At 48.6% G+C, this 16,199-nt stretch overlaps 1 protein-coding gene across 5 annotated transcripts; it reads right to left on the bottom strand.

The window, feature by feature from the left end:
• Positions 1-461: 461 nt before the first annotated feature.
• Positions 462-16,179, bottom strand: Tcam1 (testicular cell adhesion molecule 1). 5 transcript variants are annotated; one of them, XM_006534399.4, is made up of 8 exons: positions 15,548-16,179; positions 7,221-7,296; positions 6,146-6,412; positions 4,836-5,156; positions 4,365-4,643; positions 3,558-3,827; positions 2,581-2,823; positions 462-2,381 (listed from the first exon to the last, which is right to left on the bottom strand). In XM_006534399.4, the coding sequence occupies exons 1-8, from the start codon at positions 15,563-15,565 to the stop codon at positions 2,170-2,172; spliced, it is 1,686 nt and encodes a 561-aa protein (XP_006534462.1). In that variant the 5' UTR covers positions 15,566-16,179; the 3' UTR covers positions 462-2,169. The 5 variants fall into 5 exon arrangements, with proteins under 5 accessions (XP_006534462.1, XP_006534463.1, NP_083743.2 ...); XM_006534400.4 differs by lacking the exon at positions 15,548-16,179 and adding an exon at positions 12,450-13,253; NM_029467.3 differs by lacking the exon at positions 15,548-16,179 and adding an exon at positions 12,325-12,527 and having other exon boundaries at positions 1,056-2,381.
• Between the last annotated feature and the right edge of the window lie 20 nt (positions 16,180-16,199).

The following is a 16,199-nucleotide window of genomic DNA, read 5'->3' as shown; positions in this document are numbered from 1 at the left end:
GACTTTCTCTAAACAAACCACACTTTTCTGGTCATAGAAATGAATGTGCCTTCAGTTTAGACCTGGGTTCCCCCTAAGGCCCATGTCTTAAGGGTTCTCCGACCATGGCACAATTGGGAGGCCATGAAACAAGATGGCACCTAGTGAAATGTCCAGAGGGAATTTAGAATTCCAGCCCCTTTGTATTTCTCTCTTTGCTTCCTTCTTCCATGAAGTGGAAGGCCCCCTCTGTGCTTCCAGCAGAATATACTGCCTCTACACAAGCCCAAACAAATTGAAGACTTGGAAACTATAGTGGAAATCATTCTTTCTTGTGGGTTGACATACCTGATATTTGTCACAGCAACAAAAAGTGAGCACATTCCTCACAGATTCTAAGTTTGTAGAAGCAAAGACAAACACTTTGTTTGCCACGGGGCCTCTGTTACCTTGTATGGTGAAACCAAAGGATAATTTTTTTAAAAAGATTTTATTTTTATTTTTAAAATTTGGGGGGGGGTGAGACAGGGTTTCTCTGTGTAGCCCTGGCTGTCCTGGAACTCACTCTGTAGACCAGGCTGGCCTCGATTCAGAAATCCACCTGCCTCTGCCTCCCAATATTTATTTTTATTTATATGAGTACACCGCAGCTATATTCAGACACACCAGAAGAGGGCATCGGATCCCATTAAGATGGCTGTGAGCCACCACGTGGTTGTTGAGAACTGAGCTCAGTCAGTGCTCTTTACCTCTGCACCATCTCTCCAGCCCCCAAAGGATGATTTTTACACCAAATCCTTAACCTCAGATTCAGGATAGTCCAGGAAGAAAGGGAGACACCCTTTGGTATCTGATGCTGCGTCATTTCTAGCTAGTATCTGCAAGGTGGAAACTGGGCATGAGTGTGAGCTTTGGTTTTGAGAGCAGGAAAAACAGGCCACTGACTGGAACTGAGACATCGCTTGCTGTAGGCTAGCTGCTCACATTACCAACTAAAAGCTATCCTCAAAGTTCTGAAACGCAACCATTTATGCTTAACATAACACAAGCTTCACTTACGATAACGGGAAAAGAAACTCATATTCACAAAGCCTATTTTATTTTGCCACAGCTAATATCTCAGTAGACATTTCATGACAGCTCTGGAGCAAAGACCTGGCTTGATGTACTTCAAGCCATCATCTAGACGGACAGTCCTTCCAAAGGACAGTGAAAGAAGCTGAGCTGTTACTGCATAGGGTGAGCCAGTCACAGAGAATTCCGGTGACAGAACAGAGTCCCATCTGTGTGTTAAGCACACTGCCGTGGGGTTGAGTACTTCCATTCTAGGTGGGACTCTGTGGCACCGACAACGATGAAAACAGGCAATTCTTGTGGAGGGGGAGAGTAAACCTGGGACTCCGCCTCTAACAGAAAGGGATTCGGAGTGTGGCACCCTAAGACCGATTTCATGGAGATAGTCTATCTTCTACATTAAAGCTGCCCTCCCAAAGTTAGTTCGGGTGTGATGGTACACACTTGTAGTCCCAGAACTCAGCATGGGGATCACACATTTGAAGCCATCTTGTGCTACATAGTAAGTCCTTGGTTTTTTGTTTTCACTGACCCAAAGTGAAATTGCAGAGGGTTACACGAGGGTGAGGGTGAAGCCAGCCAGCATCCTTCGTGATGTCAACGGGCACCGTTTGGGGAGCAGGGGAGTACGGTCAGGGGAAGAGTTCTAATTCCTGCCTATTGATTTGTTATCCTATGTATGAAGTCTTGTCCCTGAACTATGAAATAAGTTCCTAGCCAGTCATCCGGAAACCCTGAGCAACTCATGCCAGGCTATTTCTGGTGACCCTTCTCCATTGCTGTTTGAGAGGTGGGCAGTGGAAATGAGAGGCCAGGCCAGAGCCTTCTGTGTGCCTGAGAGTGACCTAGTTAAATACAGGGTAGGAATGAGAGGATCCCTCACCAGATGGAACAATCAGACTGAAACGTCTACAAACTGGAATAAACTCAAAAGAGAAATGAGCTCCAGACGGACTGGCTGCCAGCCACAGGGGCCCGTGAAACCCTGCTTTGGGGGACAACGGAATGCAAGGAAGTGAAGCCTCACATTGTCTCCGCCTTCCTCCTTGGCCCGCTCTTGCGTCCCTGTAAATGCTGGTAGCTGAAGTCACACTCCAGCAAAGAGTTTGTTTGTGGTCAGCAGAGATGCGCGTGGCATTCCTCCGCCCGAATGTCAGAGAACTGACTCTCCTCGCCCTTGCTTTGCTCCCGCGGCCTGTGCATCCGTTTCCTACTGTTTCCTTTGCAGGGCTGGTAGTTCAGGTATAATGCTACAGTGATCACAGCCATGCCCAGGGTGAAAATGATGATAATGAAGATGGTGGAGGAGCTGATGCCCTCAGGCAGGCCTGTGTAGGCACAGAAGACACAACTGGGGAAGGCGGGCTGAGGATGAGAAAATCATTGTCCCAAGCCACCAAGCCCTCATCTTACACTTGTGTTCTCCAGCCCAGGAGCATCTCTCTTCCCTCCACGTTTGAGGGAGAATCCCAAACCCCTAGGGGGCCTCCCTACCCGAGCCAGGTGGGGAGCTGGTGCAGCGGGTACCTTGGACAATGATAGTGATGTCTTTGCTGACGGAGCCTAGTGGGTTGGTGGCTGTGCAGCAGTAGGTCCCCGTGTGGTTCTGGGTGGCCTTCTGAGGTACATCAAGGTCAAAGATCATCCCATTCCAGACACACACCAAAACCGGAGTTGGATTTCCCTCTGGGATGCAGGCAAGCATCTGATGCATCCCTTCTACCCATATCTGGTTGCCAGGGCAGCGGGATTCCTGAAACCTTGGCTTGTCTGCAAGAGAGGCCCGCCAGGAGCCCAGTTCTATGTCCCATTCCCTTCTCACTTCTGTTCACAGCTCAAACACTGCTCCCTCAACCCAGCGCTTTCTTCCTCATGGAGAAGAGAATCAGCCCCTGCCTAGACCCAAGCCTCTCACCCTCCCCCACCGCACAGGATATGGGATGCAGCCTGGGCACTTCTGTGGGCTCAGCTAGGTGACAATGCAGCCTTGCCAGTGAGACCCAGGGGACTTTCCCATTTTAGCTTCTGGATGGGCGAGGGGTCACCTCAGAAATAAGGATTTCCTTATTTTCCAAAACACAAATCTTTTTTTTTTTTTTCTAGAGATGAGGACCAAACCCAGGGCCTTGCGCTTGCTAGGCAAGTGCTCTACCACTGAGCTAAATCCCCAACCCCAACACAAATCTTGATATGGAAATTTGGAGGTTTCTCTCCCTAGTGTCAGCCTCAGCTGTCTCCTCTTATGCTGTGTCCCCCCGCTCCTGATCTCCACTAACAGCGTCTGACTACAGGAACCCCTCTCCTGTCTGGGCTGCCTCTCCCATCTTGCTCCCACTCACCTTCCTGAGGGCAAGACAAGCTTGGTGAGAGTTCACTTTCTTTTCTTCTCTGGGTTTTTCCAACTAGAAAAGTGTGGTCCTGCAACTAACAAGGCTGCCACCCAACTCTCCGTAAGGGAAACTAAGTATCTTGCCTTTGTTCAGGGCGATCGGGCCTCTACTCACATAAGACATGAAGCTGGCTCTCTGTGGTCCTGACCAGTCGCTGGCCCTGTACCTCCAAAGAGGCCTCGCAGGACAGAGTCCGGCCATCATCTTCCTCCCTGGCAGTAAACAGAAGCCAGGCAGGCTTCCCAGGGGCAGAGTGGTTTAGGGATCCCTGAAGCCGAAGAGTAGGGCTAGGTGATGTTAACACGTGACCTGAGCAGGTCACATTAACGTCCGTCCCTGCCAGAGGGTAAGCATCTTCTATCTCCAGGATTGGTGGAGGGAAACCTACAAAGAAAGGAAAAAGAACAGTGGACACATTTTCCAGCCTGGTACGCACTTCTGTACTCTTCTTGCTGGAGGTCTCCTCGGGTAGATGATGGAAGGAGGGACTTGGGAAAGCATCATTGCTCCTGTAAAGGCTGAGGAGAGGGGACAACAATGTATTTTAAGGACTGGGAGCTTCCCTTCAACAATACACCTGGCCACATTAGGCTATGTCCCTTCTGAGAGGGCAACAGGATGTCTCCTTGTTGTGCAGACTTCTTACTCATTTCAAAGGCTTATTCTAGAATGGGGTTCAAGCATCTACAATTTCCCTATCAGCAGAACAGGTTAGAAACTGAAGATGAAGGCCACACAGAGCTGCTGTCACGATCAGGTCTCTAACCAACCTCCACCAGAGAAAGAGGAAAGCTAATGCTGACTTAAGAAGACGTCAGCAAAGGCTAGCAAGGATAAATATCTGCAGCCAAGTACATACATATTGCTATGAAAACTCTCCCTAGCAGAGACCCTATATGGAGAAGGGACGGGGTCACTTACTGTAGACATAAACTGGTTTCCTTGTTTTCTGCTCCACGGGACCCAGAGACACAAGGCAAGTCAGTTCCTGGTCACCAGTCTCCATGGCCTGAATGGTGGCACTGGCCCACGCTGCATCTTCCCTCCAGGACGAGAAAGGGCTCAGCTCCTGGTCTTCCAGGAACATTCGGAAGACAGCTTCCTGGGCTGGAAATACTCTGGTCACCTCACAGCTCACAATCTCTGCCTTCCCAACCTCCAGGAGTGAAGGCACCCAGATCTGGGGATTCTGAGAGAATTCTGCCAAGTAATGGAGAAAAAGAAAGGAGGAAAGCCACAGTCACATGTCACATGGGTCGCCATGGAAGGGAACAGAGCTGATGGAGAACTAGAACTGAGGCTCAGTCACCCTCACCCCTAAACCATGTGGGGACAGAGTCCCAAAGGGCAAAGTAGGCCCTGGGCTCCCTTCATGACTGCACTCTGACTCACCAAAGATCCGGAGTTGCTTGGTGGCTGAGCTGCCGTGAAACAACCCCCCACCATGTGGGCTCAGATCCAGTTCTGCTCGGCAGGAGAAATTACGCCTGTCATTGTCCCGGTGGGCTCTGACAGTGGCGGTGACCTCGGCTCTTTGGGATACCAAAGATAAACTTAGGAAGTCTTTTCTGTGCAGTTCTTGGTCACCCTGGAGGAGGGTAAGGGTGAGGCTCTGCAGGGGTGCCACACTAGGTACATGACACGTGACTGTGAAGGCTTCATCCACGGCCACCCATTCAGGCTGCAGGTCCAGTATCACCTGCTCTGGTGGCTCTTTAAGACAAAAAGGCAAGCCTCCATGAGGGGCCACTCACCTCCAGAAGGAAATGTCTCAGCGGAAAGTGACTGTGACCCTCAAAGCTTCGGAGATGAGTTAGCCTTACAGCTCCCTGTCCGCCAAAGGTGGCCATGGCTAAGAATTGTGACAGTTAGCAGGAAGGCCTCTGCTTTGATTATTCTGGCTACTCTGGGACATTTTATTTCTTATCAGAGAGGTCTCAGAGGCATAAGAAGCTTGGTGGGTAGGTCTTTAGCAGTCCATGAAAACTACTATACTCATCCCCACAGAGATCCTACTCATTCTTACCTTTGCAATGCAAGATGGCCCTCTGTAGCATCTTGCCTACCAGTGCCAACACCTCAGAGCCTCTTTCCTGCTCTGTAGGAGGGCCGCTCAGGGCCTGCACCACAGGCTTCTCTAACTGCCCCAGCTCAAAAGACCATCTGTCCTGCATCCTCTGCTTATCCTAAGAGATGGCAGCAAATAAGCCAGCACTCATCTTACACTTGTCTGGTCACGCTGAGGCTGGCATTCTTAGCATCTGCTCCCTGTATGATCTGTGCCTTCTTTTTTTGTTTTTTCTTTCGAGACAGGGTTTCTCTGTATATAGCCCTGGCTGTCCTGGAACTCACTTTGTAGACCAGGCTGGACTCAAACTCGGAAATCCACCTGCCTCTGCCTCCCAAGAGCTGGGATTAAAGGCGTGCGCCACCACCGCCCAGCTATCTGTGCATTCTTAAGGATGCCTCATGGCTTATGCTGTAAACTCAGAAGGCAGCCTGTACAAAGGGAGAGAATCCTGACAGTATGGTTGAATCTTTACTTGGTGTATGTGTGTGTGTGTGTGTGTGTGTGTGTGTGTGTGTGTGTGTGTGTGTGTGTGTAAAATTCTCTCCCCTAAGAAAACTTCCTAATTCTTCATAGAGGATGCCTTCCTGTCTCCCCACTCCTTTCTTCTAAGCGCTCCCTCCACCGTACTCACGGTACATGGTGATAGCGAGCACGGTGTCCTTCTGCTCCCCTGCACAAGAGAAGAAGCACTGCAGCACCAAGTCCTCTGTGATGTCCTCCAGGAGAAACTCCTTCCACTGGGACCCTTTGCTTAGCTGGGTTTTCTTTAAGAAGGTCTCGATTCCACTGGGCCCAGGGTCTGGGCAGGTGGTACTGCAGTTGACAGTTAGGGAGTGTCCAAACTCTACCAGGGCCTCATTTGGATGGACAGATACCTGAAACAGCTCCTCGGCGGCCCCTGAAAAGAAGCACACATGCCAAAAACGCTGAGGAGACCAGGAGATCCAGAATGCATCGAGAGGCCACTCTGTCATTTCGACCTAGGTTAGAGAAGAGGCGACCTGCCAAGAATGACTAAGTACAAGGATCTGGTGACTTAGCCCTTGCATCACCAAGGGAGAGTCTGGACCCTGGTCTCACTCCTACCCTCCTGTTCTGTGGTCTAGATCTTGCCACAGATTTTGAAAAGTCACATGCTGGAAAACATTCTCTTTGTAAGCTTCTAGAGATCTTCATAGCTGTCTGGATCAGGCACTAAAGACCCTAGTGGGGTCTTCATTCTTACACTCCAAAGCAGCATTTCTCTCAAATGATAAGGGCTACCTTCTCCAGAATCACCTGGAATGGTTGTTGAACTGCAGACTCTAGCTGCACCTCAGACAGAGTGACTATCAGCCAGCGAACGCCTGGAAATATGCTTGAGAACAAAACAAGCCTCGTGGGAGCCCTCCTCTACACAGGACAATGGGAACAAAGGACCTCGAGATAGCTGGGATTGAAGTGTGTGTCACCACCGCTACCAGGGCATGTTCTCCTTTTCATTCAGTGCAGGCTCTCTGCCACCCACAGTGGGCGGGTCTTCCCACTCCAATGAAACAAATCCAAATGATCCACCACAAGACAAGCCCAGAGGCTCATCTCTCAGGAGCTCCTAGCTCGAATCAAGTTGAGAACTGAGATTCACCATCACCCCATCCCCTTCTCCGTGATGACCCATGTGTGTCCTGGCACATAGTGACTTAAGAAATGTGTCTAGATACCCTCACCTGGACAAGGGATCAAGGCCAGCAGTGTCCAGACACCCAACAGAAGCATTTTCATTCTTGGGAGAAAGTCCAAAAGCTGGGGAAAAAGGAAAGAAAGAAGAACTGGAGAGATACAGTTTCATTAAATTTCCATAATAACTTACGTGTATTAGTGATTTCCCTGTGTATGTGCCGGTGTACCACACGTGTTCCTGGTGCCTGTGGGGATTCAGCGCTGGCTCTCCTGGGACTGGAGGTATAGAAGACAGTGAATAACCCTGGAGGGTCTGGGAATCCAACTCCAGGCCTCTGCAAGAGCAACCAGTGCTCTTAACCTCCGAGCCAACTCTCCAGTCTGGAGAATAATTTTATAAATAAAGAGGTGTAAAAGGAAGTGATTTGCTGTAGTTCCTGCCTACAGTCAAGCACCCGAGGTGGAAGCAGGGGGATCAGGAGTTCAAGGTCACCCTCCTTTACTGTCCCTGGAGAGTTGGGGGTTAGCATGGGCTACACGAGACTTCATCTCAAAAAAAATTTTAAAAAAGAACTGGAACACACACACATATATTCATATATTTATGTTCACACATATTTTATATATGTGCATGCATGCATGTGTATGAAACCAGAAACTTCACTATAGCAAGACTCTCAGTGTGGTCTTGAAAGAACTTCCTGCAGCCAACTGATTTAAGTTCGGTCCTTGTTCAAGGACAGGAAGGCATGAGGAGGACGGGAATGTATTGACTGTATTGCACATATCCTTTTCCTAGTTTGTCTTGTCTATTAAACTGAGTCCAAAAAAAGTATGTCAGCAGGGAACCACTAAACATGGTGATTGGGGAGATGAAATCTAGTTGGCCATGTTCAGTGCAAAGTGACCCTGAACCCAGCGAACACAGTCACTGGAAGCTTGCTCTCTGGGAGAAATGTTTCCATCTGGCCTCTTCAGAACCTCTGTGAAACATCTCTCAAGATCATTGTCTCTCCCTGGTTCGCCACCACATTCAACAGACAAATGGCTCCCCTTCAGCTGGCTCCACTGCTGTAGTCCGGGTCCATGCTTAGGTCACCTGCCCCTGTTCTGTTTCTTTTTATTCAAACAAAACAAAACAAAACCCCCATCTAAACTAACTTCTAGAAGTTTCCCCCATTCCCATTTCCTTTCCTCTTTGTTTGTTTCCCCCAGGGAACACAGCTGAGGCCTCTGGTAGGCTAGACAAGTGTTCTACTCTGGGTCTCATCTCCAGCCAGCCAGGAGCCTTCTTGCTTTGTTTTGATTTGGGGGTTGGTTTTTTGTTTTGTTTTGTTTTGTTTTTTGTTTTTTTGAGACAGGGTTTCTCTGTATAGCCTTGGCTGTCCTGGAACTCACTCTGTAGACCAGGATAGCCTTGAACTCTGAAATCTGCCTGCCTCTGCCTCCCAAGTCCTGGGATTAAAGGTGTGCGCCACCACACCCGGCTTGTTTGTTTTATTTTGGTCTTTTTTTGTACATATGTAACAGGCATATCAAAAGTAATACTTCCAAGTGAATGTTACTTTTCCAAAATAACCACATTAAGTGCCAGCACACTTTTAGTTCTTCCTAGCACTTGGCAGGCAGAGACAGAGGCAGGTGGAGCTCTATGAATTCAAGGCCAGCCTGGTTTACATACTGAGTTCTGGGCCAAAGATGATATACCATTATTCAAAAGTCTGTTGGAAGTGATTTATAACTAGCTTTTAAGTTACACAGGAAAAATCACTTTCTTTATTAAATTCTCCCTTTGTGTGTGTGTGTGTGTAAAAAAAGAAAACAGTGTTAGCCATGGGAGTTGTCAAACTTAGTTCCAGTTACTTACAACTCTTTTTTGTTTGTTTGTTTTTATTTTTGTTTTGTTGTTGTTGTTTTCGAGACAGGGTTTCTCTGTGTAGCCCTGGCTGTCCTGGAACTCACTCTGTAGATCAGGCTGGTCTTGAACTCAGAAATCCACCTGCCTCTGCCTCCCGAGTGCTGGGATTAAAGGCATGCGCCACCACACCCGGCATACTGAATGAATTTCCAAATGTAAGCTGGGTAACAATTCTGAAGGAAATGTCCCCAGACGGGACAGATGGCATCCATGCATTTTTATAAATGTATTGTTGAGCATGCCAGGCTCCAAGTAAAATGGGGAAGAATCAGCCAGGTGCTGATGGCACACGCCTTTAACTTCAGCACTCAGAAGGCAGAGGTAGATGGTTCTCTCTGAGTTCAAGGTCAGCCTGGTCTAGATAGTGAGTTCCAGGACAGCTATGGCTAGACAGTGAGACTGTGTCAAAGAAGAAGAAAGGAGGAAGAGGAAGAGGAGGAGGAGGAGGAGAAGAAACATCTTTATCCTGTAGAAATGGATTCCTTAAAGTTTAGTAGGAAAGGCAAATGTAAAGATACCTTTGCTAAGTGATGTAATGAAAAGTTAGACCTAAGGATGTGCCTCAGTTGCAGAGTCCTTGTCAGTCATGTATTGCATTCAAACGGTGGCATGGTGGGTAGCAGGTGGCCTCAATATTTTGTAAACTTTCCATAAGATGTAGAAAATATTGGTTGGGGATATGGAGGACCTGAGTTCAAATAAAAATCTGGACGTGGCCATGCAAGCCTGTAAGCCCAGTCCGGGCATAGTGGCGCACGCCTTTAACCCCAGCACTCAGGAGGCAGAGGCAGGCGGATTTCTGAGGCCAGCCTGGTCTACAAAGTGAGTTCCAGGACAGCCAGGGCTATACAGAGAAACCCTGTCTCCAAAAAAAAAAAAAAAAAAAAAAAAACAAAAAACAAAAAACAAAAACCAACAAGCCCAGTCCTAAGAGGGGCCAAGACAGGATTGCTGGGGCTTGTCGGTTAGCAGCCTAAGTTGAGTGAGAGACGCTGGCTCAAAGGAACAGATACACTGCAGTCAAACTGGTTGGTTTTCCCTGTAGTTGCTACTAGTTTAGGTCTGTGCCCCTCAGTAGACACAGGAAAACAGGGAAAGGTGAGGGTTCTTTTTGGTCATCACCCTATCACCCCTCACCCCTCATCTCCACACCTGTGTTTATCCTTCCTTCCTTGTTTCTTTCCATCCTTTCTTTCTTCCTTCCTTTCTTTTATTTTGAGACAGGATCTTGCTCTATAGCCCAGGCCAATCTGTATTTATCCTGGGCTAACCTTGAACTCACAGTCTTCCTGACTTGGTTTTTCCAACGCTGGGTTAAAGGCTTGTGCCACCATCCCAGGTTCCCAGACACTCTGTGCGCTACGCTGTGTCATGCCCTCCTCCCATCTGCCTGTCACACCCACAGCTCTAATCCTTCATCATTTTGTCAGCATGCATTTGATCTGATTCTGAGTGAGCCAGCACTCAGCCTACACTTGTCTGGTCACTCCGAGGCTGGCAGTCTTAGCATCTGCTCCCTCTATGGTCTATGTATTCCTTGGTTTATTCTGTAAAATATATCCCAACTTAGAGAACTTAAATTGTTTTTTTTTCTTTGGCTTTGTTGTTTTTGAGACAGCCTCACGTGGCCCAGGCTGGCTGGCCTTGAACTTGCTATGTGGCTGTGGATGACTTTGAACTCCTGATCCTCCTATCTCTCCCTAATGCTGGGACTACAGGAGTGTAACACCAGGACCAGCTAGGATTAAACTACTGGAAAGTTCAGGCCCACGGTCCAGACCCTTGGGGATTGGCTGTGGGACAGGACCTATCCCAGATGTGTGAGGTATGGCTTCAGCCACATCCTGTGCTTTGGACGTTGGGTTCTCGAGGCCCATTCGCATTCAAGTGTTCCTGAGGTTTCTCCTAAGCGGGAGCCACACTCCAGCCTTTGCCTCCTCTCTGCCTGGGAGCCATCCCCTCCTCCCCTTGCTCTCTGCTCATCTCTTAGGAGGTCCCTTTACCCTGACTACTCTCTCTTCAGCCCTCAGCACCCACAATGTCGGTCCGTTTTCCTTTCCTATCCTACACATCACCTCTAACACATTTACGGTGGCCATGCCCTGTAAGTGTTACCACGGAGAGAACCTAAATAACTCCCCCTAATTTCAGTTGTTCTCTGTTAACTTAAAAAGCTACTCACTGTGAAGGTCACACAGTGTAGCAATGCAGTGTTGGTCTTCCAGTTATAGATTGCAACTGACCACAGTTAAGAATGGTTGCCTGGGTTACTTTTTTTTTTTTTTTTCTAAACATCCTGAAGACTGAAAGCACTCTTCAATCCAGCCTTGGATGAGTGATTGGAGAGAATAAAGAGGCCTGCCTCTGTCTTCAGACAGTGTTGCATGCAGATATATGGGACCATTTGAAAACACTTTGGTTCAAAAGGATAATACGGGGTTAACTTGACCTAGAGCCCACCCCCCTTTAAAGTCACCTACAGCAGTGGTGACTACAATCATCAGTCCATGAAATTAGCAAAAAGGGACAGCACTGCCTAACCCTGAGTCCTGGAAAGTCCTGACTTTGTCTCAGAAAACATGACCACTACTGTCAGCCAGCTCTGAATTGAGAAGCATCTTTGGCCACTGAATAAAGATCTCTCTTGCCAATGGCTTGTGGTGGTGGTGGTGGTGGTATGCCAGGAACATTTTTCCAAGTTTCCGCTGTGCCTCTCTTCCCTGAACTAAAAGGCTGTGTCCGGCCAGGCATGGTGGCACATGCCTTTAACCCCAGCACTTGGGAGGCAGAGGCAGGCGGATTTCTGAGTTTGAGGTCAGCCTGGTCTACAAAGTGAGTTCCAAGATAGCCAAGGCTACACAGAGAAACCCTGTCTCGAAAAACCAAAACCAAAACCAAAAAAAAAAAAAAAAAGAAAGAAAAAAAGAAAAAGAAAAAAGGCTGTGTCTGTCTTCCTTGCACTATAAACACCATGAAGGAAGGGTCCCTTGTTTTAGCCACTGATGGGTTCCTACAGACTGGAACGGTTATAGCAATTACCAATGGTGGAACCAAAGGAAATATAAACTAATACTTGTGGGAAGGAACACTTGGATGGGGGATCAAAAGGCCAGCCTTCGCTGGGAAAGTGGCGTGCATACAGTTGAGTCTGAAGGCATTTAACGGCAGTATTTAAAACACTTGGAAATAGATGGGAACCAAATACTTCCAGGCGTGTTGGCTAACTCCCCCACCTGCTAGCTGATCCTCTCCTGGATTTCACAAGTACAAACCGACATAAATCCAAGCAAACCAAATAGGACCCAAATCCTCACTGAGTCAAAGCGGTCGTCTTGCCCCTCTTGCCTCACTGCCGAACCTTCCTCGATGCTTGGGGACCTCAGACTGAACAGCGACATCGCCAACGCGCTCGAAACCACCACGTGCGGCAACCGTTGAGTCCGTGCTCCTGTAAGGGGCGCTGTGCGCCTGTGCTGCGCCGAAGTCCCCTGATCTGCCCAGAAACTCGTGACGCTTACTCTGCCTCTTAACAGGATTGGCTGAGAGGAGAAGCGTGAACAAATAGCTTAAAAAGCTGGGTGCTTCGGAAGAAGAGTAGGGAAGCCATCTCCTGCTTCGAAAGGAGTGCGGATTTGTCTCTAGACAATCGCTACTGAGCGAGGCTTGGTGATGCAGACCCATAACCCTTGCTTATGGGAGCTGGTGGCAAGAGAAATACCAGTGCAAGGTCATGCCTTGATACTTGGGCTGTTGGTAGACAATAAGCTAGGTGGGGACAGACAGTAAAGTCAACCATGCCGCACTAAGCTCTTTAGACAGGCTTTCCCAAAAGTTACCGGCGTTTAGACTATGTAGAGCGGTGGGGTCCTTTACAGGCAATCCTGCGATCGCGTGATACAGCAAAGCAGGGCTGTTCCCAAAGTCGGGATGGAAGGGAAGGTGGAAGCGCCTCTCCTATCTCAGACTCAGCTCAGAGTCCCTGAGAGTTCTGAGAAGCCCAGAGAGCTACATTCTGAAGTCCCCTGATGAAGATAAGTGAGGACACTCGGGTTCGTGGATGGAAGTGTTCTGATTTGCTTTCTCGGGGAAAAGAAATGCCAGAGGATTGGCTAGGGTGGCCCATGCAGGAAGCCAGTTGGATGGGGTGGAAGACATGCTGAGGAGCTAGGAAAGATTTGGGAAAACAGAAGTACGTGATTCAGAATGGGGGTGGGGGTGGAAGATGACGGTGGTGTCGAGAAAGAGAAAGCTCTAAGCTGTTGTCACCACCTTGCCTTTTACCCCTAGCATGGACTCTAACCCTTCGAAACCATAAGGCCAATTAAATGGGTTTTGTTTGTTTGTTTGTTTTTAAAGACGGGGTGTCTTTGTGCAACACGGCTTTGTAGACCAGGCTGGCCTTGAGCTCACAGAGATCCACTTGCCTCTGTCTCTTGAGTGCTGGGACCAAAAGTCTGCACCCCCCACATGCAGTTTAAGTGTTTCCTTTTCTAAATTGCTTTGGTCATCACATTTTGTCACAGCAATAGAAAAATAGCCAATATCACCGGAAAACAGCTTTAATGTATGAGCTATGTCTCCATCCCTGCAGCATCCTTTTTACTGACCATGTAACACTGTTTCATGTGCATTATCTGATTCTCTGTTGTCAGACACTGATGCTGTTACATGATATAAAGAAAACACTAGGACCATAACAGCAAGCCTTGGCTCTACAGAGCAGCAAGTCAAACTTGGCTGACCCCACAGAAGATTCACAGGCCAGTTCATGCAGGCTTAGCTTTCCTGCTCTTTGAACAAAGGAGCCCCTCCCCCACCTTCTGGAGACAGGATCTTATTATGTACACTGTAGCCAATAATGAAACTGACCTTCCACTTCTCTGGCCTTCACCTCCCAAGTGCTGAGATTACAGGCATGCATGACCACACCCAGCTTTATGTGGTGCTAGGGATGGGAGGCAGGGCTCCACGCATGCTAGGCGAGCACACTGCCAACGCCGTTATATTCCCCAGTCCAGAGCAAAGAAGCCGATATGACACGCTAGCTTAGGAGTAGAAGAAAACATCTGGCAAACACTGATGGCAGAACCCAAGCAAAGCTGTAAACGTTACAAGTCATTTTTTCCTTCCAAAAGAGCCTTTCCAGACTTCATAAGCTCCTCTTTGCCAAGCCTTTGTCACTGCAGCCCCAGAAGCCAATTAAATGAAGTTTCTTGGGATGTTCCAGGATGGGAAGCTGAGCTCCTAGGACCTAATTCCATGTTCTTTTACATCAGCTCTGGTCCCTCCACTGTCTGCAGATTCTATACTTTAGATTGCCTGTTAGATTATGTATGTAAAGACTGTGATCACAGAAGAGTTGTGTGTGTGTGTGTGTGTGTGTGTGTGTGTGTTTGTGCACTTTCAGGGCTTTAATTTTCAAATGGCTTCCACTAAACAGGTGCTCTGAACCAAAGTCACTTGAAGGTGCCTTTCTGGAGACAGACCCCCCTCCCCCATTCTCTCTGCCCAGGAGGTCTAGTTCTTAGGTAACTGAGCCTTCACTCTGCCCAGACAGTCTTAGGTAACTGATCCAGACCTTACTTTTCATATAAGTAATTCATGCTGGCTTTGGTCTCGAGACCCTGCTTCCCTGACATTTTTGGGACCTGCTACCATCTCTGAAAGCTCAAAAGCTTTGTGGCACACAAGTGAGATCAACCCACCTACAGGACAACTCTTTATTGGACAAGTTAACAAAAGCAGTTTAGTCAAAAGACCAAAGCCTATGTCATCTTTGGCCAGCCTGGTCTACAGACCTAGTTCCAGGACATCCAGGGCTGCACAAAGAAATCCTATCTTGAAAAACCAAAAAAGAAATACAGAATCTTGTACCCTGCCCCCATTTCATTGAACCATAAACCACATTTTAACAAAAAGCTCGGCTTTCTTCTGATATAGGGTCTCCTGTAGAATCAACTGGTGATGCAGCTGAGAACCATCCTGAACTTCTGGCCCACCTGCCTCCTCCTGTGTGCTGGGATTTTGAGGATGCACCACCATGTAGTTGATGCAGTCTGGGGTTCAAGCCCAGGGCTTTGTGCACGCTATAACCTGAGTTACACCCCCAACCTGATTCTGAGGATTTTCAGTGCCTAGTTAAGTAGCACTATTCTATACCGTGGGTAGGAGATACCACATTGACAGAGGGTAGGTCTATAACATAGCCGAAGCCAGTGGTTTCTGAAAAGGTTCTCAACTTTTCTTTTCTTTTTTGGTTTTTCGAGACGGGGTTTCTCTGTGTAGTCCTGACTGTCCTAAAACTCACTTTGTAGACCAGGCTGGCCTTGAACTCAGAAATCCACCTGCCTCCGCCTCCCAAGTGCTGGGATTAAAGGCGTTTGCCACCACGCCCGGCTGATTCTCAACTTTTCAAAACTAAGTCCTATACAAACTGGATAAAACTTATTTCAGTACCTGGAGTTCTCTCAGCATGCAAAATCCCTTCACCTAAAAACATTTTCTGCGAATTACCAGGCTTCCTTAAAGAAAGGCACGGGCAAGTTAGTGCAGTTAAGTACTCGGAGTTGGGCCAAGCCAAGCTTTCACTCAGCTGGGTCACGTCTGGGGCCGCCCATGTCCTTGGAAGCGCGGAGCAACCAATACAGGCTTCTGGGGGTAGATGGGTGGGTGGGTGTGGGGTGCCTTATGCCACCGGCCCCGAGATGGGCTCTTAAAAAGTGGTTGGCGGCTTTCCCGCCGCGGATCGCTTATTTTTAAGGCTTGAAGACGCAGAATTGACGGAACTGTTTTGGATGGGCCATATCGGGGATCTCGCCGAGGCAGCAGCACTACGGAGCAAACAGCAAACACCTAACAGTTCGGACGGCCCTACGCGACCTTCGAACTCTGACCCCACGCCTTTCTCCTCCGCGCTTCCGCGTGCAGCTTCCGCTCCCGCTCCTCCGGGAAAAGGCCGCCTCCCCCAAGGGCGGGGCTCTAAGGCCGTCAGTTATGGGAGGTGCTGGTTTGAGGCGGGTCTCGCGAGGGCGGGATTTAAAGAGGCATTCTCGATTGGGTTGCCGGGCAGGGGCGGGGCCTGCAGGGTCTAGGTTGGGCGGGGCTGGGA

Source organism: Mus musculus, chromosome 11 (assembly GCF_000001635.26).
Source record: "Mus musculus strain C57BL/6J chromosome 11, GRCm38.p6 C57BL/6J".
In the NCBI taxonomy this organism is placed as follows: Eukaryota; Metazoa; Chordata; class Mammalia; order Rodentia; family Muridae; genus Mus; species Mus musculus.
This window is presented reverse-complemented; position numbering and strand designations above follow the sequence as displayed.